Source organism: Panthera onca, chromosome C1 (assembly GCF_046562875.1).
Source record: "Panthera onca isolate mPanOnc1 chromosome C1, mPanOnc1 haplotype 2, whole genome shotgun sequence".
Classification (NCBI taxonomy): Eukaryota; Metazoa; Chordata; class Mammalia; order Carnivora; family Felidae; genus Panthera; species Panthera onca.
In genome coordinates, this window is record NC_138346.1 from 187,127,444 (window position 1) to 187,153,668 (window position 26,225).

A 26,225-nucleotide genomic window follows, 5' to 3' on the forward strand; every position below is an offset into this window, starting at 1 on the left:
TGAAGAAGGGTATGTTAGGGGCATCTAGTGGGCAGAAGCCAGAGATAATGCTAAACATCCTATAACGTAAGGATAGCCCCTCACAGCAACGAATTATCTGACCCAAATTTGTCAATAGTACCAAAGTTGAGAAATCCTGGTCTAGACCACCTGGAACCTTTGACAAGGGTAGAACCTCAATTGCACACCAGAAACTGGGACTGGCCAGAGGTCCTGGGCTGTTCCCAGGAGGACAGACGGACCCATAAGACTTCAGGAAACCCCAAGTCAGTCCCCATCAGTTCAACAGACATTTATTAAACCGCTATATGCTAAGCCTCATGCCAGTGCCACAACAGGACAGAGCTGGGTCCCCTTCTTCAGTGAGGGGCTGTCTGTCCTTCCCTGCATCAAGGATCCAGGCAGAGGAGTAGGGTTGATGCAGGGAGTATTAAAGGTCTTTGCAGCAATTCTTCAGCCCATCTGTGTCTCTGGCCCCACATGGTATCAGCTGCCTCCCTCATCCTCATAGGCGATGGCAATCCCTCGTCTTCCACTCACAGCTCCTGTCACCGGTGTCTGACCCAGACGGGGTTGCAGCCCCTGCCAGCTCCGGGAACTAAGGAATGAAGCTGCAGAGAGAGGGGACTGAGGCCAAGTGGGCTGAATTTGGGGAAAGAGTTCAGCTGGGAGCAGAGACTTGGCACACTTACCTGCAGGGCTGCTCTCAGCCAGCTCCAGCTGGGGCCGCAAGGTCAGGGCCAAGCATCCAGGATCATTTGATGGCTTCCAGACAGGTGGGGGTCGGAGTTCCCCAGTAACGAGTGACACATCTGGGGTGTCCCACAGTTCTGAGTCAGGTGGTGGGAGGGGCACGTGGAAGGGAGAGCCTGGAGGGAGAAAGAGGATCCATACCGGCCCAATTCCATGCCCCAAGTGGTTCCAGCTCAGGCAGTACCCCACCACTCACCAGGCAATAAATCCGCATAATGTGTGAGGTAGGGAGCCAGGCCTGAAGGTGGCCAGGCAGGGTTGCAGGCAGCCTCCAGCTCACATGGTGCCAATACAGGCCGGAAGAAGCCACCAGAAGGTTGTGGAGCTAGAGCACCAAGAGGGCAGGCCAATAGCACAAAGACATCCATTTCAGGAAAGTTGGCAAGCTTAGGAGGTGTGGGCCGCCCCAGGGCCAACACATAGCTACGCTTGCCTGCAGCCTGAGCCAGGTTCCGCAAGTGTGACAATGCTTCACGGTGTCGGGCCACACCCAAAGTACCTGCCAACAGCCCCACCACTCGGGCATCTCTGGCCCTCTCTACCAGGTAGTGTCTACGTGCCCTTAGCCGTCCAGCCCGGACACCTTCATCCTGAGTCTGCCCTGTGTCCGGGCAGCAGGTGAAGAACGGCTGCCCTGGTGCCCAGCCCAAGAGCAACCGGCTCAGGTCTGGGTCAAGGTCAAGGTCAGTGCTGGCTTCAGAGCCCCCCACATAAAAGGCACCATATTCTTCCAGACACCTCCCTGGAGCCAGGGGAAAGCGGCGCCCAAAACGCTCCAGGGGCTCAGGTTCTGGACTGCAGGAACCCACTGGCAAGGGAAGAGCTGGGCTGGAGACAAGCAGGTCCAGGTAACGTGGGCGCAGGAGAGTGGCCAAGGCCTCTGGAAGAAAGGGGTGGTGTCAGGAACCCTTTCATCCCCAAAAGGCTGAATGTGACCCAAAAGCAAAGAATGGGATCAAGGCCATATCGAGAGCTCTACAGGAATGTACTGAAATGGGGCTATCAAGGCACTAAGCAGTTGGTCCACCCTTCCTGCATGCACAGGCAAAAACGCTCACCCAGGGCATGGGCACAGGCTGGCTCACTTAGCAGCACCACAGGCGCTTTGGGGTCTGGGTTCTGGGCCTCAAAGGCCTTGGCGCAGAGCTCCAAGTGCACAGAACGTTGACCAAGGACGAAGGCCACAGGCAGTGGGCGAGCTGGAGGGCTTAAGCAGGCAGGGCCAAAATGTACAAGGGCCTGAGCTCCAGCTTGCTCAGCACCCAGTACATCCACACAGCAGCTGCAGGAAAGATACCATTAGTGAGAAGAGTTCTCATCAGGAAAAGCTGCCTTTCATGGGAAATGTGGTCACTGAAGAAAATAATGTTATGAAAAGAAGACACTGTCATTGAGGGGAGGAAGTATCAGGAGAGGAGGAATCATCATCAAGGAAAAACACAGCCGCTGGGGGCAGACACTGTCCTAGGGGGGAAACACCATGAGCCCTGCATCAGTAGACCTACACCACCCTCAATCTTCAAGCTCAAATTCACACCTGCCATAAGCTGTGTCGCCCAGAATGAACATCTTCGACCCTGTGGTCTCCTCCAGTCGTGCAGCCACGGCCCCAGCATCTCCCAATAGCTGGTCAGGGAACTGCAAGGCCACCTGTAAGCATAAGCCATGGAGTCATGAACAACCTCTCCTCCACCGAGGGCCTCTTAAGGAAAACCTTCCAAGAGTCCCTACCTGACCTTCAAAGCCCCTCCTCCCAGAGGAGCAACTCCTCCCGCACCTCCATCCTCACAAAATTACACAAAGATCCCGATCTTCTGGGCGACCCATCCAGAGGTGAGCCACCCCTCCCCAATCTGCCCTTACCCGCTGACACTCTAGGTCGCGGACAAATCCAGCGACTCGCTCCAGCTCGTACACGCGGTCCAGGTCCGCGAGAGGAGTGAGCACTCCGGCAGCGCCCGCCTCTCGCAGCAGCGCTGCCTCCGCGGGGCTGCTGAACGTAGACTCCATGAGGTACAGCTTGGGTGGCAGAAAGCAGCAGGGACCTCCCTCGGTCAGCCTCAGGCACCGCGTCCTCAAAAGCAACCCCCAAAGAGTCAGAGTCACTTGGTAGGGACGGTGGGGCTGGGAAATCAGTGCGCAGCCCTTGAACCATCCCTCCACCCCTCCAAATTCACGTTTCTCCGTTACACCACTACACACGGACCAACGAGGGAATTACTTCCGGGTTTTTGAGGCGGGGCTGGTGGTAATTTTACCAATCAAACTAGCACGGCTCCCGCCCTCCAATCCTCGCCAGGCCGCCCACAGAGAACCAATAATCTGTCTCAGAGCCCCAGGCAATCGGTACTACCTCAGAAGGCGCGGGGCCTTGTGGGTATTGTAGTTCCCCTGGACCGCCTCTCCAGGCATTCGCGTTCCGTTCCCAAACCGCCAGCAGAGCTCAGAAAAACCGACCCCTAAGGGCTCCTGGTTGGCTCAGTTGGTGCAGCATGCGACCCCTGATCTCAGGGTCGTGAGTTTGAGCCCCACGTTGGGCGTAGAGATTAAATAAACTTAAAAAAAAAAAAAAAAAAGCAACTCCCTGAAAATACTCCAGTTTGAGCAGAACTTCATGTGCATTCTATCATTTGGGAGGTGACATTGCCTAATTTTCAACTCAGGTGCGGGGCTGTCTGGGTTTGAATATTGTGCTCTGCCATTACTTCTTACTCAACGTGTCTGTCACTGTTTCCTCATCCCCAAGATGGGGGTTGTAACAATAGCACTCCTGATAGGATTGCTGGATCAAATGAGTTTAGATATAAAACTTTATGAAGTAGTCCTTTGCATATCATATATACTGAAAGCATTTGCTGTTATCCTCACAGCAGTCTGTCAATTAGGCAAATATTGAGCACTTACTGTTCAGGCACTACATTCTTAGCATTTACAGCCTTTGGAGTCAGAATTGTCCCAGGAGTGCTTGGCTGGCTCTACCCAGTTGGTAGCGTGTGCAACTACTGATCTCAGGGTTGTGAGTTTGAGCCCCATGGTGGGTGTAGAGTACTTAAAAAAAAATTTGTCCCATTTTACAGATGAGGAAACTGAAGTTCTGGTAAGACACAGCAAATCAGTGGCACAATCAATATCAAAACCAGGTCTGACTTCAGGAACTAGGCTTTAGCCCCCTCAATCTCTTAGCTTATATATGCTACATTTGATCATGGGGGGTGGGGGAGGAAGAAGACACCTAGACACCATGCAGTAGGAGAAAAGGACTAAAAGAAGCATCCCCACATATTCTAGAAATGAGAAATTATGAATGTAATTTTGAATTATGAATGTAATACGAATTGTGAATGTAATAATGTGAGAATGGGACTGAGGAGGGATAGAAGAAAAGGAACAGAGTGGCCTCAGGGGATGGTACATGTAAGGGGGATGGATGCTGGCTGGCATTGGGAGAGATCGAAGAGAGATGTAGAATGGAAGACACAGAATTCATGCAAAGATTGGGAAAAGGACAGGGGAAGGAGTGAGATGAACAGGGGGGTAACCAGCTCTGTCACCTCCAAGGAGACTCAAGGTTCAGGAATGGAAATGGGGAGATCCAAGTCCTGCTCTTCAGATCTTACTGAGGGGAAGCCTGGGGTGTCTAAGAGACAGCAGGGGTGAAACTATGGCTGAGAGACAGAAAGTAAGGGACACCTACCAAGGGAAGAGAGCAACAGCCGCCGGGGAGCTGTCCCTGGTCCTGACTGAGCCCTGACCATCAAGATTTGGTCAGGTAGCACAGAGGTGGGAAGCTCCAGGTGTGAAGACAGCTTGAGGCCCTGCATTCCTCTTCCTCAGGGGCCTGCCATGCTTCCTCCTACACATCCTCAGCTCCACTTTCTATACCTTTCCTCAACCTTGTGCAAGTGTGGCCTCCATAACCCCATACAAGAAACCTATCCTGGGACTTAAAACCACTCTCCATTTCTTCCCTCCTAGTTGGACCCCACCCCACCTCACTTGCAGCTGAAAGCCCCAAGTCCTCTACCTGGGAAACCTTCCAGTCCCATCAGAAGTGAAAGTTCCTCCGAGCAGCCTTCCCTCACTGGTCCCATTCTCCCAGCTAAACATGGTAGCTATGGACTAGATCAGCCCTTGTTCAGACAGAACAAAGCAAGGCAGAACTAGAGGGCTAGTACTCAGCATTGCTGATTAAATAAATGTATGCATGCATGAATGCTGGGACTAATTTAATGGGTGGCAGTGGGCCGTGGGGAGGTTGCTGATACTACTGCAGGCCCACCCCAACCCAAGAGCAACAGCAGTATTATGTATGGCTCCAACCTAGGAGGCTTGGCTACAGCGGAGCACTTCCACTCTAGGAGCTAGAAGTTGGCCCCCAACTCCCTAATAAGGCCTGGATCCAAACATCCTCCCATCCTTCCCCAGGCCTTTGCCCAGTTAGGTGGTGGTGGCAGAAAAAAGGAAGCAGAGACAGCAATGCAGTGAAGATCCAGGTTTACTCTTTGGGAATAGGGAGGGGTGAGGAGGAGGTGTGGGTGGGACGGGGGCCCCTCTCAGTAGTCAGCTGTATAATCTGTGCCATGTAGCCCCCGGCACAGCAGTGTGAATTCTTTCACCATCTCCTTCACCCGCCTCTTGTTCACTCGCTCACTGAAGGGAAAGGACAGCAGGTTAGTACCGTCCACCACCACCACCCTCTCCTCTGGACCAGAGCCCAGGTGCCGCCGGCTCTGCTCACCGAAGGATCTGCTGGCTGAAGGTGTCCTTCTGTTCAGGGCTGAGGCGGGCGGAGGGAAAACCAGGTGGCTGTAGTGCCTCCTTGATCCACATGCTCAGGAGGCTGAAGCAGTGTTTGTTCAGAGCAAATAGGATGTCGGCAAAGCAGTCCATGAGGCTGCGGGAGGCCTGGCCCCCAATGGCCTGAGGGAGACGGGTTCTCAGCACACCAGGGCCTTGCCCCTTTTGCGGCAAGGGTGCCTAGCCATGCGCCACCCACTCCCAGACAGTTTCTCAGCCAAGCTGCACATGGTAAGTGCTGCTTTCTGAGAGCCAGCTGATCCTCACAGCAACCCTAACAACTGTCAGCCATTTAACTGCTGAAGAAATAGAGTCAGCTTAGGGAACCAAAGGCTCAAGCTTCCCAGAGGGCAGCTGCCTCAGGAGTGAGGGCCGCTCCACTCCCATCGAAGCCCCATCAAACACGGCTGCATCTCACCTCCAGCACTGCTACGAGCAGCACACGGCCATCCTCCTGTACCACTTTCCCCACAGGTTCTACTTCCCCACACCGAGGCAGCAGCTCTGTCTACGGAGGATGGAGAGGACTGTCAGCCTCAGCTCTTTCCCCACTCTCCCTGGGGACAAGACTTGCACACCATACCCCTACACTCTGGAGTCAGGGGCAGGACTGCGAATAGGGGCTGGGGTGCGGGGGGGGGAGGGTCAGGACTCAGCATGGGACTCACAAAGAAGCCACAGGAGGCCTTGACAGTAGGTGCCTCAGGGAACTTGAGGGCCAGCACAGCTGTAGGAGAGGCAGAGGCAGATCAGGTGGGGCTTAAGGATCCTCCTAAGGGGGACCCAGGCCCTCCTGTCCACCTGGCCCCACTTACCACACTGGAACACAGCTTTGACATCCAATCGTTCACACAGGAACAGATCTGGCTTCCGCTTCAGAGCCTGCAGGAGGTGGAGCTGGTAAGCCCAGCCCCAACCAGCTCCAAGGACCATCCCCCCTCCCCACCACTCACCTGCCACCCCAGGCCCCAACTTCACGCACCATAGGTACAGGCTGCCAAAATCAGCCACCCAGCCATCTCTGGGGGACCCAAACCACCCCACAGTTCAGTCAGGAGGGGAGCAGCCAGGGGATGCTACGTACATGTATGTGTACATGAATGCACAGGTGTGTGTGAGAGGTTAAGGGGGTGGTCACAATACAGAAAGCTTGGGTCCCAAGTCACTCCCTAAGCAAACGCTTTTATTTTCCCCTCCATCAAGGCCAGACCTCCTGCAGGCTCCAGGTAGCCAGCAGTGACTGCTTTGATTCAGAGGCAGTCAAAGCCCCCTGGATTTGTTAACAGGACAGCAGAAAGAAGAGATGGCAGCTGGATGTGGAGCCCAGTCCAACAGCCCCCACGTCCCACCTGCATTCCTCAGACACCCTCCAGCTTAGGAGGAGGAAAAGTAGGGTCGGAGCCTTGGAGCCATGGCCCCACCATTCAACCGGGATACCCTGAGTCCAGGCCCTTCTCAGCCACACCCAGCTCAGGAATCAGTGCTGCCATGTGGGGGGAATGAGTACAAGGGGCAGAAAGCCCACCCCAAGTGGTACTAGGACACGACTGGCACATCCTCAGGTCACAGGAGATGCTCTGCACAGCTCCAGCAGTTATCAAACACGGCTGCTCCCCACCAGCCCCCCAACACATACCATGTAGACCCCCAACCCTCCAGCCCCTCACATACCTTCCACTCCCGTTCATGTGCAAGCACCCCCACACTCACCCTCTCTGGAAACACCCTACTTACCCTCAAACACACCTCCATCACATCCCTTACACATACTTTCTCACATTTGCAACACACCCTGCTACATATTCACATCCCTCAAATGCCCCACATTCCCCAGTCATGTCCACATGCCCACACTTTCAAGCTACCCAGTCCTCTAGCACATGTACCCTCCTAACACACCCATCCACACACACACACACACACACACACACACACACACACACACACAAACGCCCTCACCCCCAAGGATGCACCCTCAGTTACCCACACACATGTCTATCCAGGCCCAGAACACACTCCCTATTCCCCCCTCCTCCTGCGCCCCACCCCCCCCACCATACTGTAAGTTCCAAGAGAGTAAGAACTATGCCTGTTTTTGTTTACCATTATACCCTCAGCACCTGGCAGAGCACCAGACATGTATCACACGCTAAGTATTTGTGGACTGATTAAGCGAAGGAACACATCATTTACCCCAACCCACAGGATCCCCACCATGGTCCCCGCACTAGCCCCATGTCCCCACAGCTCACCACATGTATCTTCCACAACACACATTCCCTGTATGTCAGACATACCGACACCACAACATACACTCCTTCCCCCAAATACGCACTCTCACAGCCCCACACACACACCTCCAACCCATGACACTGCTTCAAAACCCATCAATGCCTAATGCACACCAACATACAACATGCATCAGTGCACGTGCCCACACTTCAACTACACATTTTTCCCGACACAACACACGTACTACTTACAGCAGCTATGTGATTTGTTTCCAAACCAAACTAAACTGAAAACATACGAATAAGGTCCAACCCACTTACACATGCACCAAACACAAACACATCCCAACGCAGCCTCACAGTGGAGCCAGCACCCCACCTCCCAACAGCAGTACAACCTGAAGCCCAACTCCGGGCTCCACCCCAGCACATTCACCTTTGGCCCCTCCTTTCGGAGCTCCTCCCGGCCACCTCTCCAGAGCAGGTGGGGGGGTGGGGGCACTGAGGCAGGCAGTTCCCCGGCAGGAGCACGGGACAATGAACCCCAGGCCCTTCAACTCCGATCTCACCCCTGAACTTCAAGGGCACCCCAGCTACGAAGGAGCTGCCGGGCACAATTACTCCCCCTCCCCCGCCCAGGCCAGCCCAGCTCCCTCCCTTTGGGATCGCCTCTCCCTGGTCTTGGTGGAAGAATGAGCTAGTTGAGGCAAAGGGGCACTAAAGGAGGATGTTGGGTTGTCAACTTCCACGGAAACAGATGAAGAAACTCTATTCAACTGAACAGAAAAAAAATTTGTCAACAGAAAGCTAAAAATAGGCTTAAATTGAATTTCAACATAAGAGAAAGAGAAAGAGAGAGAACAGAACGTGAATGAATAAAACTAAAACACACCTGTGCCAGGAGTTGCATAAATGAATCAACAATATCAGGATGATCCCTGGGCCCTAAAATATAATAAAGATGGAACTTAAGAAAAAATTATACAAACAGCAACTCAACCTCATATAGTTATGTGGGACTGAGAGCCTGCAGGGAGACAGCGTGGGGGCACATGAGCAGCAGGAAGCAAGATAAAGAAACAAAACATACAAAAACCATGAACTGGGAGAAGCCCAACAGAAAGAGACGGCAAAGTGAAGGACGGGCCTGCCCCAGCTCCCTCCCAGGGGTCCTTCCACCTACTCCCCACTCCTCCTCAGGCCAGTCCCCCCAGTGAGCCTTTGGTGCTGAAGCAATGTTGGACTCCACAGAGCTGAAGAAACAACCCCCACTCTTGCTGCGGCCTCTGGCTGGCTGGGGTGGCCCTACACTGCCTCCTAGCACATTTCCCCAACACTAGCCATCAAAGAGGAGGGCAGGGATGGCGAGAGGTTAGTCCTTGGTAACTCCCTTGGGGGCCTGGCTGAAGGCCCTGGAAAGGCCAGGGTATCAGGGCCTGAGCAGGTGCCCCCTGACTTCCATGGCCTTAGGGCTCTTGGTCTGGCCAAGGGAAGGACTCCCTGGGGTCCACTTAAACCAGAGGACTCCTCCTTGGCTAGGGCAGAGTCCAATATGCTGTGGGGATGGCTGGGCAAGCCACCAGCGGGGCCTCGGGGAAGAAACTGTATCATGAGGCCAAAAATGAGAGCCCCACCCAGCAAAGCCCCTCCACACGGACACCAACTGAGCAGACAGCCAGGCTCAGGGCTGAAAACCAGCTCCCACCATCTGGACACACAGAGAAAGAGGGAAACCAGTCAACATGTCACCCCATGGTGCAGTGGGAGGGCAGAGGCTGAGAAGGGAATGGCAAGACCAGGACAGCATAACAGGTAAGGGGGCCATCCTGTCCTGCAAGACAACCAGCAAGCCCAGCAAGTATGATTGGTTTTGGACACTACTCTGCCTCCAGTTCTGTTGACACCTGTGGCAAGGACAAGGCATGTGTCTAGAGCTCCTGGGCTGTTCCCCTTTCAGGAGGAGGCGCTGCACGAACATCTGCCTGATACACCACTAAGGAGCCGTGTGATCTTGTGCAAGCCACAAATGCCCAGTTTCCCCAACTGTAAAGTAGATAATTATCTCTTCCATGCTTCCTTTTCCAGGCTATGAGGAGCCACTGATAAAGCCCATCTCTTTCACATCTGAGCCCTGATTTACTCAAGTCCTGGAGAGTGAGGCCCATGCCCTCTGCCAGGGTCCCCCTACAGACAGCACGTTTGACATTCGGCAGCCACCCTGCTAGTGGCTGGCCCCAGATAGTGAGGAAGAAAGGTTCCGAGGGCAGGGAGACCTCACCCTCCTTTCTTCAATAGTGTCTGATACCTACTCTATGCTGGCCTTGTTCTGGGCACTGAGGATGCAGAGAGAAGAGGCTCGACTCTGCCCTTGAGGGGCTTAGTCTAGGGAGAGAGACACACACATGAAAGCTGATTATTGAGTATGATTGGTACTATATCAGCAGTGTGTACATGATGCAGTTTCAGCATAAAGTCAGAAGCACCCAGTTCTGCCCCAGAGAAGCTTCTAGGACTGATGCATAAGTAAGGCATGGAGGAGTAAGAGCTCACCCAGTAAAGGGTACAGGGCATTCCAGTTAGAGGATCAAATGGGACATCAAAGGGAGAGGTCAGTGTGGCTAGACTGCTGGTGTCTCAGGGACACTGGCAGAAGACACTGAGGAGTATGCAGGAGCTGCACCATGTGGGTGGGAGCAGGGTGAGAACCGGAGGCAATGGACAGCCAACGAAAGGGTTTCCAGCCAGAGAGGGAAAATACTCAGATGTGTGTTTTCTAAAGAACATTACAACTGCAGGATGCAGAATGGACTGCAGGGAAGGGCAGATGTCAGGAAAACCAGTTAGAGAACTATTGGGGCAACCCGGACACTGAGGTGTGGTCATGGAGGAAGGGGAGAGGTGGGCAGTCTGCGGGATAATCAGGAGTCAGGACCACCTAGATTTGCCCCTGACTGGATGCAAGAAGTGGGAGAGGTGGAGTTAAGGATTTAAGGGTGGCCACACTTGGTTTCTGGCTCAAGTTTCTGCTCGCTTTGCACCTACCCATGGGCCACTGGAGCAGAGGCCAGCATCATGGGACCACATAATGATGACATCAGCAGAGAGCGCTCTGGCTCCAGCTGAAACCCCTGGTAAGCCTCAAACCTGCAACCACAAATCCAGACAAGACTCATGAGGCTGGTGGAGCAGCGCTGTTTCTTTTCCAAGTTAGAAGCCTGGGTTAGACAGCAGGGGAAGCCTGGAGCCCCCTGCTCCCAGCACTCTCAGGCAGAGGGCCACAGAGAACGGGGAGCTGGGACCACAGCCAAAAGCTTTGGGCCTAAAAAGGAATAAGCCCCGATGCAGGGAAAGGAACCAGAACTCCCTGAGTACTTCATGTGCAAAAACCCCAAGCCAGGGGACCAAGAGACACTGCTTTCATACCTATAACAATCCTATCAAGTACACGAAATCTCTATTTCACAGACATGGAAACAAAGGCTCCGCAAAGGTAAGTGACTTGCCCAAGGTCACACAACTAGTTGGTGGTGATGAGCTTAGAATCTAGGTCTATCTGACTCCAAAGCCCATGCTCTTTCCACTTTTCATTATATCCCAAAGAAAAGGAGCCAGCCTAGTGTCCCAAGTCCCTCAGAACTCTGGCCCCATCTCCCCCCACATCAAGACTGGCCCTAAGTCCAGCAGGCCAGTAGAAGACATCATTCACTCTCTTATCCACTTCAACCTACGGTGTCACTACTTGGAGGGTGACAATTGTGCTGTGCTTGATCCCCCAAGTTTCCCACCAAGTCCCATGTGCAACTCAGGGGACAGAGGAGAACAGAGTGGGCAGCTTTGGCTCCCCAATCGGGGAAGCAGAGGCAGTGGCAGTGGTGGCAGTGGCGGCAACAGCAGGGACCCTGGTCAGGACCTACCTTGTTGGAAGAGAGTGAGTGTGATGGAGGTGACGAGCAGGAAGAGGGCCTCGATTGGGGGAAAGTGGGCAGGTTCATGAGCAAAGATGTGGACCAGCTACAACAAAGCAGGGAATGCTGGTCAGCTGAGGCCCTGTCTCACCAAGAACTGGCCAGCATTCCTAGAATGCAGGTCAGGATCCCTGCCAGGACGCCATCCACCCCACTCTACCCACCACCCCATCCCTGGGTCAGACCTCTAACTAGGATGAAATTTAAAACACTGCTGCCTCAATCAGAAGGCCCACCTGTCGAGTGAGGTCAAGAGCAGAGGCCTGGGGGATGGTGCTGTACATCCGACCCAGCATCTCACACAGCTGTGGCACCATGGGGGCAAAGTCATCCAGCAGTGTCTTAACAGACTTCTCAAAGATAGCGCACACCGCCTTGGGAAAGAAGCAAAGGGGCCCAGGAAATAGACAACAGTATTATGATCATCAAACCTGCCAAGAGACTAGATCTCAATTATTCCAACCCCTAAAAAGAAGTATAATTATGTGATGTGATAGGGATTCTAATTATCATACAATGGCAATCATATTATAATCCATAAATGTGTCAAATCAACATGCTGTACACCTTAAATTTATACAATGTTAACTGTCAAATATATTTCGTTGAAAAAAAAAAGAAAAAAGGAAGAAAGCAAAGGGGTCCTGGTTAGCAGGTCACAATCACCCAGAACACAACTGAGGCTCTGCACAGAGGAGGCCTAAGGTGGGACCCTTACCTATAAGCCTGGCCTGGCCCTGCGAATCGAGAGAGGTAAATAAGCCTGACCCTCACCCTGAAAGGCAGCAGGCCAAAAGGCCTTCTCAGAGGAGCACGGGATGGAACTTTGTAACTCAAGTCTTGCTACTTACATCTCCACCATTTCCTCTCAGAGAGCAGCAATAGTAAGAAAATCCTGAATTGAAAACGGACCAAAGGCAGGTCTCTGATTACAAGTGGATCCCTGACTGTCACTCAGCCCCAACATCATAGTTCTTTGGTCAAGGACTTCCTGTGATATTGGAAAGTTCTGAATGTCTTCCCAAAACATTCCTTGTGTCTGTAAGGCAGGATTCACCTCCTTTATTTTCTCCAGACCACTGTAAGCCAAGATGGGGCAGCAACACCTTCATCCTGCTCCGTATCTAAGCAAAGTCACGATGGGGGCAGAGAGCAAGGATTGAGGCTCACCTCCACCACTTGGGCATCATTCAGCCATTTGCTCAGCACCTTCTGGATAAGCTGGAAGACCTGCTGCAACACCACAACCACCTGAAGACACAGAAGAAGTGAGGTGCCCCACCACCACTCTCACCCACCCCAGAAGGACCCGGTAGTACAAAGTTGGCCAGAAGTTCAAACCTATTACTCCAGACTGCATGTTGAGGACTCAATGGATGGGACCTTGGGGGAAGGAGTGGTGTGTTGAATCCCCCATGAATAAAGAGGATATCCTGAATTCTAGGGATCATTTTAGAGGAAGCCTCAAAGTGCAAAGCAGGGATATTATGAAGGCTTCAGAAGATTATTAACACTTTGTAACTTTTAAGAAAAATCACTCCCTATCCATTTCTGCTCAGAAAAATCCTTTCAGTATCAAAAGCCTATGGGTTAGCCCCTGCAGTGGAGATGCTGTCTCACTCAAACAGGCTTAGGGTGCAGAGCCCCAAGGGATGCACAGATATGGCAACTTATGGAGGAGCAGAGAGCAGACTGAGGTCCTGGGAGGTAAGGGAAGGCAGGACAATGACTACCACGGAAGGAGAAGGGGCTCTGTAGGAGGACGCTAGCCCAACTTTGGTCTAGAGCCAAAAGGGCAACTGAAACTAAGGTGGAGAGCTGAAGAGAGAAGCTAGGATACTGTGGCTCCCTTTTCTCCAGGAGAAACCCTGGGAACAATAATCCAAGCAGTGTCTCACATTTATACAAAATTTTACTCAAGACCACATATGCTACCCAGCATCATTCTATTGAGATAAGCAAGCCAGGTAGTCTGATGTTCATAGTTTTGAATGGGAAGCTGAGCCTTGCTCCAGATCAAACAGCTTGTAAGTGGTCACCCCAACCCCCTGTGCCTGAGCTTATCACAGTACTTATCACACTGCTTTGTGACAATCTGTTTACGTATGTTTCCTCTAGACTGGGAGCAAGTCGAAGGCAAGAACTATTACACGTAGAGCATGTAAGCATCCCCAGTGCCCACATGGGATGGTGAGGAGCCAAGTAGAAGACCCCCCCGGAACTGGGGGTCAAACAGGAACTCATAATTACATCATTTATGGGGTTGAAGGATAATGTCAATGTCTCCCATGAGATGGAGGAACCACAATGACATCACCCTGGTTGGGCTGGGGACAAAGACAAATATCACCCACAAGGTTGGATGACACAATGATATCACTCCCTACAGAATGAGGCACAATGATAAGGTCATTCACAGGGTCAGCACACCAAATGCATCATGCCCCATGGGGCCAAGGGAACCATGACAATATTATCCATGAAGTTGGGGAGTAACAATGATATTCCCACAGGGTGTGTGGTAGTGTGTGTGTGTGTGTGTGTGTGTGTGTGTGTGTGTTTGGGGTGGAGGGCAATGGCAACATCACCCACGGGGTTGGGTCCCTGTGGCACTGGCAGCTTCCGGAGCTCAGGGCCTTCATGTTCATCCTCATGATGACTGACATCCAGCGTGGTGAAGAGGTTGGAGAGAAGCCCCAAGATGTGGACAATGGCCAGTTTGTTGGAAGGATTAGGCTATGGGGAGAATCAAACCAAGCTCTGGATCTCCGAGGCCCAGCTTGGCCCCCAGACCCCAGCCCTGACTGTCAACTCCAACCCCACTCCCCAACAGCCATAGCCCACACAAAGGGCAACCCACCCCTGCCTTCTGGCCACACACACACACACACACACACCAGCTCACTCACTATCTCCTCTGCCAGCTTCTCCAGCTGCTGGATATAGGGTGAGATAAGGGAGTGCAGGTTCTTAAGGATCTCCTCCACCTGCAGGGCTGACAGCAGGAAGCCCAGTGCCTGCATCAGCCACATGCACTGGCTTGTCTGTGGGGCAGAACATGGAAAGTCAATCCTGGACACATCTGGATGTGGGCAGGAAGAATAAACCTCTTGGGGAAGCTTCCAAGAACAGAGAATAAAAGACAACGGGTAGGAAAAGGCAGAAGAGGATTTCTGCAGATTCCCATAATATCCCCAAGGACCCCCTAGAAACTTCTGGGCTCACCTTGTGGATCTGTTTCATCAACACATCCTGGAGATAAACAGAAGGAATTTGGTATCAGCACAGGGCAGTGTGCCCTGAGATCCAGCCCAACCCTAGCTCACGCATACCTGGGAGACAGCCACAATGTTAGCAGCATAGGGTGGCAGGTCATACTTGCATTCTCGGCAGATCTTCTTGAGGGTGGACACTGAAGAGACAGAGAGCTCAGGATTGCCTAGGGCATGCAGTACTAGGGGCAGAACACTGTTGATCATGACGGGGTGGTCAGCCAGCCATTCAGACAGAGCTCCTGGGGGAAGAAGGGAGAGGGGAGGATATCTGAGGCAGGCCAGGCTGGCTTTGTACCATGTCCCTGAGAGGCAGGCAGAGCTTCTGGCAGATCAAATTACAGCCCTAGAGCTGAATAGGCAAATATGCATGCACATGCTCAAACAGGAGCCTTATAGCTGAGAAGCAGGAAGAAGTTACTCAGAAGAGGTCTAGCACTGCTGTTCCATTGACAGCAAACTAGCTTCACTGAATTGCAGCTCAGAACACTGTAGGAAGGACCCCTAGATGTGCCAGGACAGCCAGTTGGCTGCAATGCTGATTGTGTGTGTGGGCATGTGTGTCTCTCCCATTTTGGACAGGAACCAGCAGGCCAACTATAGCTGGGGATGGGGTGCCTGTGGCTCTGGAAATGTGCTCATGGGTGTGTGCCAGGTCTCACCAATGGTGAACATGACAGTATCCGCCAGCTGCACGTTGCTGATGCTGATCCGTGGAATGAGGCCAATGAGCCCAGGCACCACATCAGAATAATTGACATCGATGGTCTCTGCGATGGATTGGAAGCCATAGAGCAGGGCCTCTGTGTGCTGAGGAAAGAGGGTGCCACTGGCTTGGCTGAGGAGGAGGGTGTGACAGTTCTGGGAGGGCTGAGGGAATCAGGCTTGGGAGGTACCTGCCAGGAGTAGGGCTCCTCTGAGCTGGTGAGCAAACGGCCCAGCTTGTCATAGAGGTTGCTGAGCAGCTCGGCCCCCAGCATCTCATACACATACATGAGCGTATCTGAGATGTCCACCCTAAGAAGTAGACGAAGACCTTATACACTGCCCGGATCCTGCTCCCAAGCCCAGGAGCCCACCCCAGCTCCCTCACAACTGCAAAAGTGCCTAGAGAATAGAGAAAGGAACCTCAGGATTCAAGAGGCCTGGTCTTGGGCTCCTCCCCTCATTGCCTTCATTATTTCAGGACTCTATTTAGAGGTAGGATTGGCCTGCTACCATCACCTGTAAATTCGGAACTGCTCCTTCTCATCTGAGGACCAGAATCCATATTCCTCATCAGAAGGAAACTGGGCCTTGTGCAGAAGCACATCCACCAGCTGGAAGTAGACCGGCCGGTACACCTGCTGGTACACAGCCTGCTTCTCTGCCTCAAAGGACAGAATGTCATCCTGAGAGAGCCAGGGAAGAAAGTTAGCCACCTCAGCACCAGGCCCAGAAGCCCATGATCTACCTTCTGTCATTACAGCCCAATTCTACTAGAGGTCACATAGACACACCTGCAACGTGTACCAGAAGGTGAGGGTCAGGGAACTGGTGGTCTCATTGACAGGATAGTGGCCAGGGATGCCGGTGCAGAACATAATCATGTTGACAAGGGCCAGGAAGCTCTGCCAGTGCTCCACTTGGTCCAGCAAGGCCCTTGGAAGGAGGAGGTATAGTAAGGTCATTCCCCCTCCCCCAACAGGGCTCCAAAACCACACCTCTTAGAGGGCCCTGCTATCCCACCCCCAGCTGCCCAACTGCTCACCGGGAGTGGTTCTCGCCCAGGGCCACAGCAATGCGACAGATGCCATGGGAGGTCTCCATGTCCCCATTCTGCACTGCCTGTCGCAGTTGATCTTGCAATCCCAGCACCAGCGGGATGAGTTTGAGGAGTGTGTTCACATACCTGGAGGCATGAGGTAAGGAGACCCATCAGAGCTGTCTACCCATCCCCCACCAGCTTTGAGAGAAAGGCATATTCTCCCTGTCTTCCATCAAAGCTCACTCCCCACAACAAACCCAAAGCAAAAAAGAGGTCAGGGCCTACATCGTAGCTTTGATGCTGCCCATGTTGAGAAGAACCTTCGGTCAGAGACTTCCAGGAGAACTCTGAGAAGGAAGTATGAGGTCAGTGTTACAGGTTAAATTGTGTCCTCTAATTGGACTTACAGTTGGTGCTGGTACGAGTTAAGACTTCTGGGGAAGTTGGGATGAGATGCATGTATTTTGCATGTGGGAAGGACATATTTTGGAGGGGCCAGGGGGCAGCCTGTTATGGGCTGAGTTGTATCCACCAAGAAGATGTGCTGAAGTCCTAATCTCCAATACCTCAGAATGTAATCTTATTTCAAAACAGTGTCATTGCAGATGAGATCACAGAGTGGGGGGGGGAGCTCTACTACAATACAATGGATGTCCTTATAAGACAACCATGTGAAGACAGAGGCTCATAGGGAGAATGACATGTGATGACAAAGGCAGAGATTGGAGTCATGCAACTTAAAGCCAAGGACCACCACAGATTGCCAGCAAACAAACAGAAGCTAGGAAGAGGTGAGGAAGGATTCTCCTCCGGGTTTTTAGAGGAAACCGACACCTTGATTTTGGACCCCCAGCCTCTGCAACTATGAGACAATAAATTTCTGTTGTTTAAAGCTGCCCAGTGTGGGGTACTTTATTACAGCCCCTCCAGAAAACTAATATAGACAGTGTTAAGGGAGACTGAACAGGATGAGTGACAGAGGAGTTAATACAGGCTCAGGAGCCCTGATAAAGACTTCAGAAGGCACCGACAGCATCAGTCCCCATCTTCCATTCCACTCCCTACCACCAGATCCTAATTCCTATGTACTCTGGTGGCAGTATGAAGGGACAGCAATAGATGATGAACTAGGAGACAGCTAAGAGGAAAAATGGACAGGACTTGATGACTGACTGAATATGACAATGGGGAAGAGTCAAGGACAACTCTCAGGTTATTGACTAAACAACTAAGTAGATGGTGGAGCTATTTACTGAGGCCAGGAGGGGTGGGTAGAGGGGAATAGTAATAAATTTAATGGGAGGCCAGAAGGCGATAAGTTCAGTGTTAGGCATGTTGAATCAGAGGTACCTGGTGAGATATGCAAACAGAGGTGTCCAGAGAGTTGGATATAAAAACCTGAAGCCCAAGGGAGAAGTTAGAGCAAGAGACATAGTCATCAGCAAACAGCTGGTAACTGAAGCTATGGGAGTAGATGAGCACTGCCCAGGAAGAAAGCGGTGAATGAGAGAAAAGAAGGTGCAAGTCAGAGTCCTGAAGCACAATGATCCTTAAAGGGGAGCAGGGGACACACAGTATACAAAGGAGACTGAGAATGCTAGCTCTATCTCACTGGACCCCTCCCCAGCAGCCTGCTGTGGAGATCAGACTAATCACATGAAGTGATACTCTCAGAGGTAATCAGATGCTTGAGACCCCTCTGCTACCAATCATAGTGTCACCATAGCAATCTATGGAGAGGTAGGAGGTTGAGAGTCCAGAGGAGTTCTATTTGCATTTGCCCTAAGCAGGCTGCTAGGCAGGTAGTCTCAACCTCAGGGGTAAGATGAAAACAAGGGGCAACCAGCCCAGATGTCAGCTTTCTCCAAATCCTCATTCTGGTTGGACAAGGTATCCACACCAGGATACTCCCAACCCAGAGACAGCCCTAGAGGGCTCTGCCTGGAAACAGCTGGGATAGCTTCAGTCTCATGACCCTGACACAGGCTGCACCACCAGACAATGGGCACCTTCAGGCCAGACTCTGGCACAGAGAGCAGGGACAGGGCCAAAGTCATGGCGTGTGAGCTTACCAGCAGCTGAGATGGGGGCAGGAGATAGTGCCCTGTCCCCAAAGTGTCCCCACCAAGGCTCCCTCACACCTGCCAAAGTTCATGTACACAGCAGGTACTCAATCTTCACTGAGTTCTTAATTGGTCACATTTGAGCTGCATAATAGGCTAAGTCACAGACAAGTCCAGAAGGGCTCAGAGTATAACTCAAGGTCATATAGCAACTTTGAGACAAATTCCAGGCTGAGGTAGCCTCTTCTGCTGCAGGACTGCTCTTTCAGAGCCCTACCTGAATTTTCCCCAAAGGATCTATGCAAATCTCAGCCCATATCTCAAATTCTAACTGATGGGAGCCCCCAAGAACTTGTCTAATTCACCTTCTCTCCTCCCCCAGCCCCCAGTGAAAGCTTTTCCAGGACTAAAAACATATTTCAGGAAAAAGAAAATTGAGGGAGAGAGAGTCAGGCAAGCAGCAGCAGCTGTGGAAGAGTGGGAAAGAGAGGACCTGAGTGCAAGCTCAGCCAAGGGGACAGCCAATATTAGGACACCTGGGGAAGGCAGTGGCTGGATAACCCAAGAGGCAAAACCACAGGTGACTTTCTCAAGCCAAAGTCTAAGAAGCTAGACTAGACAGAGCAAGACCCAAACTCTGACACTAGGCTGGTGCAGCACCCCGGTGGGGGAAACCCTTGTTTAGATTTCCCACCACCTGGGCACCTATTCCTGAGAACTATGCACACAGAAGAGCAGGTCTGAGGCTTCCAGAGGTTTCTAGGTTTGGGAGAGGGAGATAGAGAGGATGTCTTTAAGCCCATGGCTGAGACTGGGTTCAAGAGGCCTAGTTCTGTTGGTCAGCTCAAGCTGCCGGGGCAGGGCTGCTGGGACTTGCTGGCTGCCACTCACACTGAGCTCAGCCCAGACCTGCAATTAGAGCTCAGGGAGGAGAGCTGAGAAAATGGGGAGAGTTGCTAAGCAACCATGGGGGCTGCAGCCAATGGGCGCTCAGGAGGCTGTGGGTTCCCTCACTGGCTCCTTGTTCGCTCATTCGTTCAGAAGAGAAGAGGCATCAATTACCTGCCAAAGCCCTGGAGACCGGCTGGGCGGGTAAACCTGGGTGTATCCAAGGACACCCCACATCACCCATGCACTGGCCCTGGCCAATTCCCTTTAGCTACCAACTGTCTGAGTGCAGCCGGCACTCGAGCTTCAAGATGCCAAGAAAGGCTAGTCCTGGGACTTGATACCCACCTTGAGTTGGAAAACCTGGGAAACCATGGGAAAGATACACTAACTGCCAATGCAAAACGATACCAAATACTAACAACTGCCTTTTATGGGGCGTGCAAGAACCAGGCTAAACCTTTCATAGACATTTTCTTCTTTAATCCTATTAATATCAAAATATCCTTTATAGAATACCAGGGGCAGACCCTGTGCACATTGTCCTATTTAAGCCTTTACAACTCTCTCAGGTTAATATGATCACACCCATTTTACTGATGAGGAAACTGAGGCTTAAAAGCGACTTATCCAAGGTATCGGACCTAGTAAACAGACCATCTGGGATTCAAACTCAGACATGACTAATGCCAAGGCTAGAGCCATTAACCACTCTCTGATGCCATCTCTTTCAATGTTTTTCCCCTCCAAGTCTGCTAAGGGTTTCTAAAGTCCTACCTCTGAAGTGTTAGTGTCTCCAGTCTTGCCATGGCCAATCCAACTTATACCAAACATCTCATTATGGCATTTTCTCTACTTGAAATTCTTTAATATCTTTACATCATCCTCAGGATGAAGACCAAAATCTTAAGCCTGGCTGACAAGGTCTTACATAATCTGGGCCCAGACCTCCCACAACTGGTCCTTAAATCCTGCTGTTTAATCACCACCACTCACCAGGCTTTCTCAACACCCTTTCTTTGCTAAGGCTCTTTAAAGCACACTTCCTCTGGGAAGCCTTTCACAGTCCTAAGACCAGGTTAAATGCCTCCTCTGGGCTCTTACAGTCCCCCCACCATTTTCTCTATCATAGCGTTCATCTCGTTGACCACATTTGCCCCTCCATGTGTCTGTTAGACTATGAGCTCCTGGCTTGCTGAAGTCAACCCATTCATCTTTACGCACCTGGTGCTCAGCACAGGGCCCAAGACACAAAGAGGCACGCAACAAACATTTGCTGCACAAACACCTCGCTACACTCACCTTCCTTCAAGTCCTTAAAGGTACTATGGTGCTACGCACCAGGGGCCTTTGTCCCTGCTATAGTTCCTGAAGCCTGGAGCGCTCTCTCTTCCCCTGAACTCCCCCACCCTGCTCCCACCTCTCAGGCAACTCCTACTTTTCATCTGTTCAAAAAACACCGAATGCTACCAAATGCTGCCAGGCACAATGTGACAAAATAAAATGATTCAGTGTCTGTCCTCACAGAGCTGAGAGACCAATGAGGAGACATACATTAATTTATGATGAAACTGTGTTACAGGCTAAGAAGGAAAAACACTAGAAGCTCTGAGATACAATAATAGAGTAGACCAAACTTAGTCTTAAAAATCATTGAGGGCTTTCCTAAGATAATGAAATTTCAGTTGAGGTAGAGATGATGTGCCAAGTACCTGTGATGGTTCAGAAGCTAGAAGGAGCATGGAACATTCAAGCAACTGAAAAGACTATATGAGAGTGGAGAAAGGAGCATGACATGAGAAGAGGTTAGAGATGCCATGCTGTGCAGCACCTTGTGGATCACGTTAAGGATTCTGAACTTCATCCTAAGAGCTGCAAAAAGCCACTGAAGGGTTCTGAGCAGAAAGGACAAACTGGATCCTCCTTTTCAAAAGATCACTCTAGCTGCTCGGTGGACAATACGGGTACAGGAGTAAAAACCAGGGGACTAGTGAAAAATCTCTGCAATCATTTGGGGAGAGAGATGATGACAGCTCGGACTAGGGTGGTGGCAATGGAGATGGGAAAAATAGATTTGCAATGTGGTCAGGAGCAGAACAGCCAGGACATGGTGACTGATTGGTTGAGAGAAAGAGAAGAAAGAGTCAAATATTTTAACTGAATAATTTGTTGGATGATTAGTTGTGTCTCCCTCTCTGAACCATAAGGACAAGGACCATGTCTTGTTTGCCTCCTTGTGTATCTCCAGCATAGGACCAGGTATGCAGTAGGCACTCAATTCGTGTTTATTGAACAGATAGATGGAAGGCCAATCAAACTGTTCTTTTCTGGGAAGATGGGGACCAGCTCACCTCTGGGCATCAGGCTGTGAAATGGCATTGACAATGGCCTCCACACTGCTGTCGAAGAGCTCCGAGTCCTGCAGAGCAGCAAAGGCAGCCTGAATAAGCGCCTCACAGTCCTGCAGTGGCACCTCCAGCTGCACCCAGCTGGAAAAGCACTTGAGCACCTTCTGACGCACACAGCTGGGTGAGCTGGGCTGCTGTAGCAGCTGCTCTAGCAACGGGAAGACAGCCCCGCACTCCACTGCCAGGCTGGCCCGCACCAGGCCTTTGCGATACTGGGGCAGGCGGCTCGTCTGGAACTCCTCCGGCAGCACTGTCAGCAGCTCTAGTAGGGCCAGGCAGCGGCCCTGACCATCCACCGGTGAGTCCTCAGCCTGGAAGAGCCGTACCATATCTGCCACAGCACACGGCCAAGCATCAGGCATCATGCTGAGAGCCAGGGAGGCCAGTGCCACGCACAGCCGAGTCAGCACGATCTTGGAGCCACTAGCAAAGTGGGTGATCTGGGTGAAGAGCTGTGCCTTTAGACTTTCATACTGGTCAGTGGGGATGTCACTCCAGTAGCGAGAGATCTTGATGTGCAGGGCACTGGCCCCAAAGTACTGGATCTCAGGCACCTTGTCGGGCTGCAGTAGCTGCCAGCTGAAGTGCCAGGCCTGTGGGGAGACCTGGGCCTGCATCAGCCACTTCTGAGCCAGGTTCTTGTTCTCAATGTTGGGATCGTAGTAGAGCTGGTGCAGCGCCTGCAGGACAGCACAGGACTGAGCAGGTGTTGGCCACTCTGGATCCCGTCAGAGCCCAGAACTTGGTCTTGCAAATCTGCTCTCTCTTTCTGACTGAGGGGCTGAGCAGGTAGAGCTCACTGTTTCCTGAGCCGAGGATCCTACTGCTACCCGGAAAGCCTGAACTCTGCCCATGCTCTACCATGTTGTCATCATAGCCAAACATTAGGGGTTCAGAAAGTGAACCTTCACAGGAAAGCAGAAAGAGGCTGAGCTCCCCAAAGGGGAGGCATTTGAGGTAAAGGACAAGGCCCAGGTTGAAGGAATGGCTCCACAGGGATAAAGCTAAGCCTGAGAAGAGCATGGAACAGCCTGAAGGGCCCTGACCCTCCCAGGCACAGCTGGTCCCATCAACTCCAAAGGTTCTATTCAGCTCCCCCAGGATCATCCCTCGGTCACTCCAGATGCTGGCACCAAAGCCATTGTGAAATCTGAGCACGACTAAGGCTTTGCCAGGCAGCCTTAGGCCAGAGGCATACTGGAGGGGAGGGTGAGAACACCCCCCAGAGAGCGCATGTGAGGGTCCAAAAAGCTGGTCAAGAAGTCTTGGCTGGCAGCCCTGGCAAATGCCTTGCCTGGAGCTCTCAACTCGCCAAATCCCCAGGGTCCCAATTCCACAGGGACTTCACACAGTAAGAAAACAGTGGTTCGTCTCCCTGGTTGCACACGGAAGAGTGTGCCACCATGCCAACAGCACCCAGCCCCGGGGGGTGGAAGAGTGAGGTCAGGACTCTGACCCCCTAAGCAAGCTCCATCCAAGTAGACTTAGCCCTATTTGTACCTCTGACAGCAGCTTATATTTACAGTCCCTTGTTTGGCTCCTCAGGGATGCTGAATTCAGCAGGCAAAGAAGCAGCAGGGATGGATTTTCACCATTTGGTATGGCAAAAGGGGCTCAAAAATAACAAATGAATATCTGCAACCATTCCTTGCTTTCCATCTCCCCATTCAACCCAGCAGGGAGGCATTTCTGCATCCCAGGCCTCAGGGGCAGAACCCAGAAAAGAACCAGAGAAGCAGTTCAAAAAAGATGGGCTGGGCTGTGGGAGAGCCTGGGAAGACCGTGGCAGGAAGCTATGTGGACAGGTGAGCAGAGAAGGATCCTGAGGCTGCCAGCAGGACCGGATCCCTTAGATCCATTACCAGAGAGAGGGGGTTAGCCCTTCCTGCCTGCTCGGGACTCGTCTGGCCTCCATCCAATACAAGAAGGATCCTTCCCTAAGAAAGAGTGAAAACGTAACCCAGACTGTTTCAGTTCCAGGTTATTTTCTGAGCCCCTGGGTCACAAAACAGGTCCAGTATGGCTCAGCATCTGTATGGTTCCCGAGGGCTGAGCTGTAGGTCTCCTGGATTCCTGGTTTCTTACTGCACTGCTTATGCAGTACCCACGGAGCTGGAGAATAGCCAATCCGGCCGGAGGTCTAGGCTATCAGCACCCTGAAGGGACCAGCCCAAGACCCTAGAGTATCCAAAGAGAACCCATGTCTAAGGAAAGCCAAAAATAGCCCATTAGGACACCATAACACTGCTGTCCACGCCTGCCCAGAGAGACAGCAAATGCCAGGTGCTCTGGGGGCACCATCCCAGCAGGCACCCAGCCCAGGCCTGGGCTCTGGCATTAATGTCAGTCCCCAGAACTTCTGCTCTGTCACCGGTATGCCCACCCCCGGGCCCTCATACCTTCTCCACGTTCTCCACAGTGAAGTCCAAGGCTGGTGCTGCTCCAGCCCCTGCAGCCCCAGGCTGCTCCTCCCGCCGCTCCATCTTTGCTCCCTCCCCAGCAGGGAGGTGGACCCTGACCTGTCTCCTGCCCCAGCCCCTTGGCTGCTGGCCCCGTGCTAGACCCCAGCTTGGGTGCCCAGGGAGCGGTGGGGTGACAGGGGGCCCAGGGCGGGCATGGCTGCCGAGGCCTCCCCACCTCGGATGGGGATGGGGGGCTTGCCAGAGGCCAAAAGGAGTGCTCTCAGGAGGAGACCAACTGAGGGGGACTCTGAGGAGGGAGCCGTCAGTGAAGAGTTCACAGGCGGGGGTCCTGGTGGTAGGTCACGGCTCTGTCCCCAGACTCTCTGAGGAGGGAGTCACAGGGAAGGCAGGCCTGTGTGGGAAACCGAGCCCCTGGCCCGTGAGAGGTCACAGGGTCGATGGCCTGTACCCACAACACCCTGGTCTGAGTGCGCTCTCGGGTCCTACGAGGAGGTCACGGGGTGGGGGGTGACGAGGGAGAGAGCCCTTCGCGGGTTACGGAGGCGTCCGACGAGGCGCAGGGGTGCAGCTTCGCGAGTCTGGGGCGAAGAGTCCGTAGAGTTGAGGGGCTGTGGCAGATCCCCTCCGGCCGGCCTGGCCCGCGCTCTTCTCACCGCCCGGCTCCGGCCCCGCTACTGCCGCTGCCGCCGCCCCAGTGACTGACAGACGAGCCGGCCCGGCCGGGACGGGGCGGGGACCTCAGCGAGGCGCGGGCTGCCCCGAGCGCCTGTCCCCGGCACCGCCGACTCCGGCGCCGCCCTGCCCCTGAGCCTGCCCTGGCCCGGCCCGGCCCGGCACAGCCCGGCCAGGCAGAGCGGAACTGCGCGGAAACTCATTCCGGGTCCCTGGCCCTGTCCTCGCGCCGGCCCGCGCGCCCCCGGAGCAGGCGACGGCGCGGCGCGCCGCTCGAGGCCCCCGCTGAGCCAAGGCCCCGCCGCTGTGCACCCTGGGAAACGTAGTCCGTATTGCGCCTAGCGGGAGGGCGGCGCCTTGCGGCGGAGGTCGGGAGCACGTGGGCTGGGGACCCGCCGAACCCCGCCAGCCCCAGACGTTCTGCGGGCGACCGGGACAGACTCGCGGGTGGCGCTGATGAGCAGCTCCCTAAGACTGAAGGGGCCGGTGGATGGAGCTGGGAATCCAGGCTAGAGGATAAGGTGTGTGTTGTGGGTTCGCGGGGAGAAACAGGTCACTGATGCTGCGCTGTCTGCGCTTTCTGGCACCCAGGAAGGGGGCGGTCTGGGAAGAAGGTGTCAGCACCACCCTGAGAAGAAAGGGGGCTTGGCGCCCCTCAGGAGTAAAAAAGGACAGCTTTCCGGGCTGCCCAGTTAGCAACCCGGAAACCTCATACCATGGACAGTACTCGGAGAATTTTACGTGCTGCTTGGAAGCAACTTCTCTTTATGAGTAATTAGAATAAGAATAGCTCACCTTGAAGTGCTAGGAACAGTACTTTGCATACCTTAGGTCCGATTCTCTCAACATCTCGGAGGTGGGTATTTTAGTCACTATTTTCTGATGAGAAAACCGAGGTTGGGAAGGTTGAACTTTTCTTGTCCAGGGACACACGGCCTAGCCACAGATCTGGTCGGCCACAGACCCCAGCAGTCCCTACCCCTTACACTTGTCCTTTTATTAAATT

The 26,225-nt window shown here is 52.9% G+C and overlaps 2 protein-coding genes across 4 annotated transcripts; both read right to left on the reverse strand.

Moving 5' to 3' along the window:
• Positions 1-277: 277 nt before the first annotated feature.
• On the reverse strand, positions 278-2,986 carry DPH2 (diphthamide biosynthesis 2). 2 transcript variants are annotated; one of them, XM_060621866.3, is made up of 7 exons: positions 2,617-2,894; positions 2,291-2,403; positions 1,812-2,035; positions 1,475-1,633; positions 950-1,078; positions 693-869; positions 278-611 (listed from the first exon to the last, which is right to left on the reverse strand). In XM_060621866.3, exons 1-7 carry the CDS (start codon positions 2,761-2,763, stop codon positions 487-489), a joined length of 1,074 nt encoding a protein of 357 aa, XP_060477849.1. In that variant the 5' UTR covers positions 2,764-2,894; the 3' UTR covers positions 278-486. The 2 variants fall into 2 exon arrangements, with proteins under 2 accessions (XP_060477849.1, XP_060477848.1); XM_060621865.3 differs by having other exon boundaries at positions 950-1,633; positions 2,617-2,986.
• Positions 2,987-5,230: 2,244 nt separating this feature from the next.
• IPO13 (importin 13) lies at positions 5,231-25,423 on the reverse strand. 2 transcript variants are annotated; one of them, XM_060621862.2, is made up of 20 exons: positions 24,524-25,420; positions 22,068-22,804; positions 16,769-16,909; positions 16,518-16,659; positions 16,243-16,409; positions 15,915-16,035; positions 15,681-15,828; positions 15,079-15,260; positions 14,972-14,998; positions 14,656-14,790; positions 14,339-14,482; positions 12,917-12,997; positions 11,983-12,120; positions 11,696-11,792; positions 8,674-8,726; positions 6,366-6,432; positions 6,219-6,277; positions 5,969-6,058; positions 5,492-5,673; positions 5,231-5,403 (listed from the first exon to the last, which is right to left on the reverse strand). In XM_060621862.2, the coding sequence occupies exons 1-20, from the start codon at positions 24,605-24,607 to the stop codon at positions 5,307-5,309; spliced, it is 2,892 nt and encodes a 963-aa protein (XP_060477845.1). In that variant the 5' UTR covers positions 24,608-25,420; the 3' UTR covers positions 5,231-5,306. The 2 variants fall into 2 exon arrangements, 1 of the variants encoding a protein (XP_060477845.1); XR_009607028.2 differs by lacking the exons at positions 5,231-5,403; positions 5,492-5,673; positions 8,674-8,726 and having other exon boundaries at positions 6,004-6,058; positions 24,524-25,423.
• Positions 25,424-26,225: the final 802 nt, after the last annotated feature.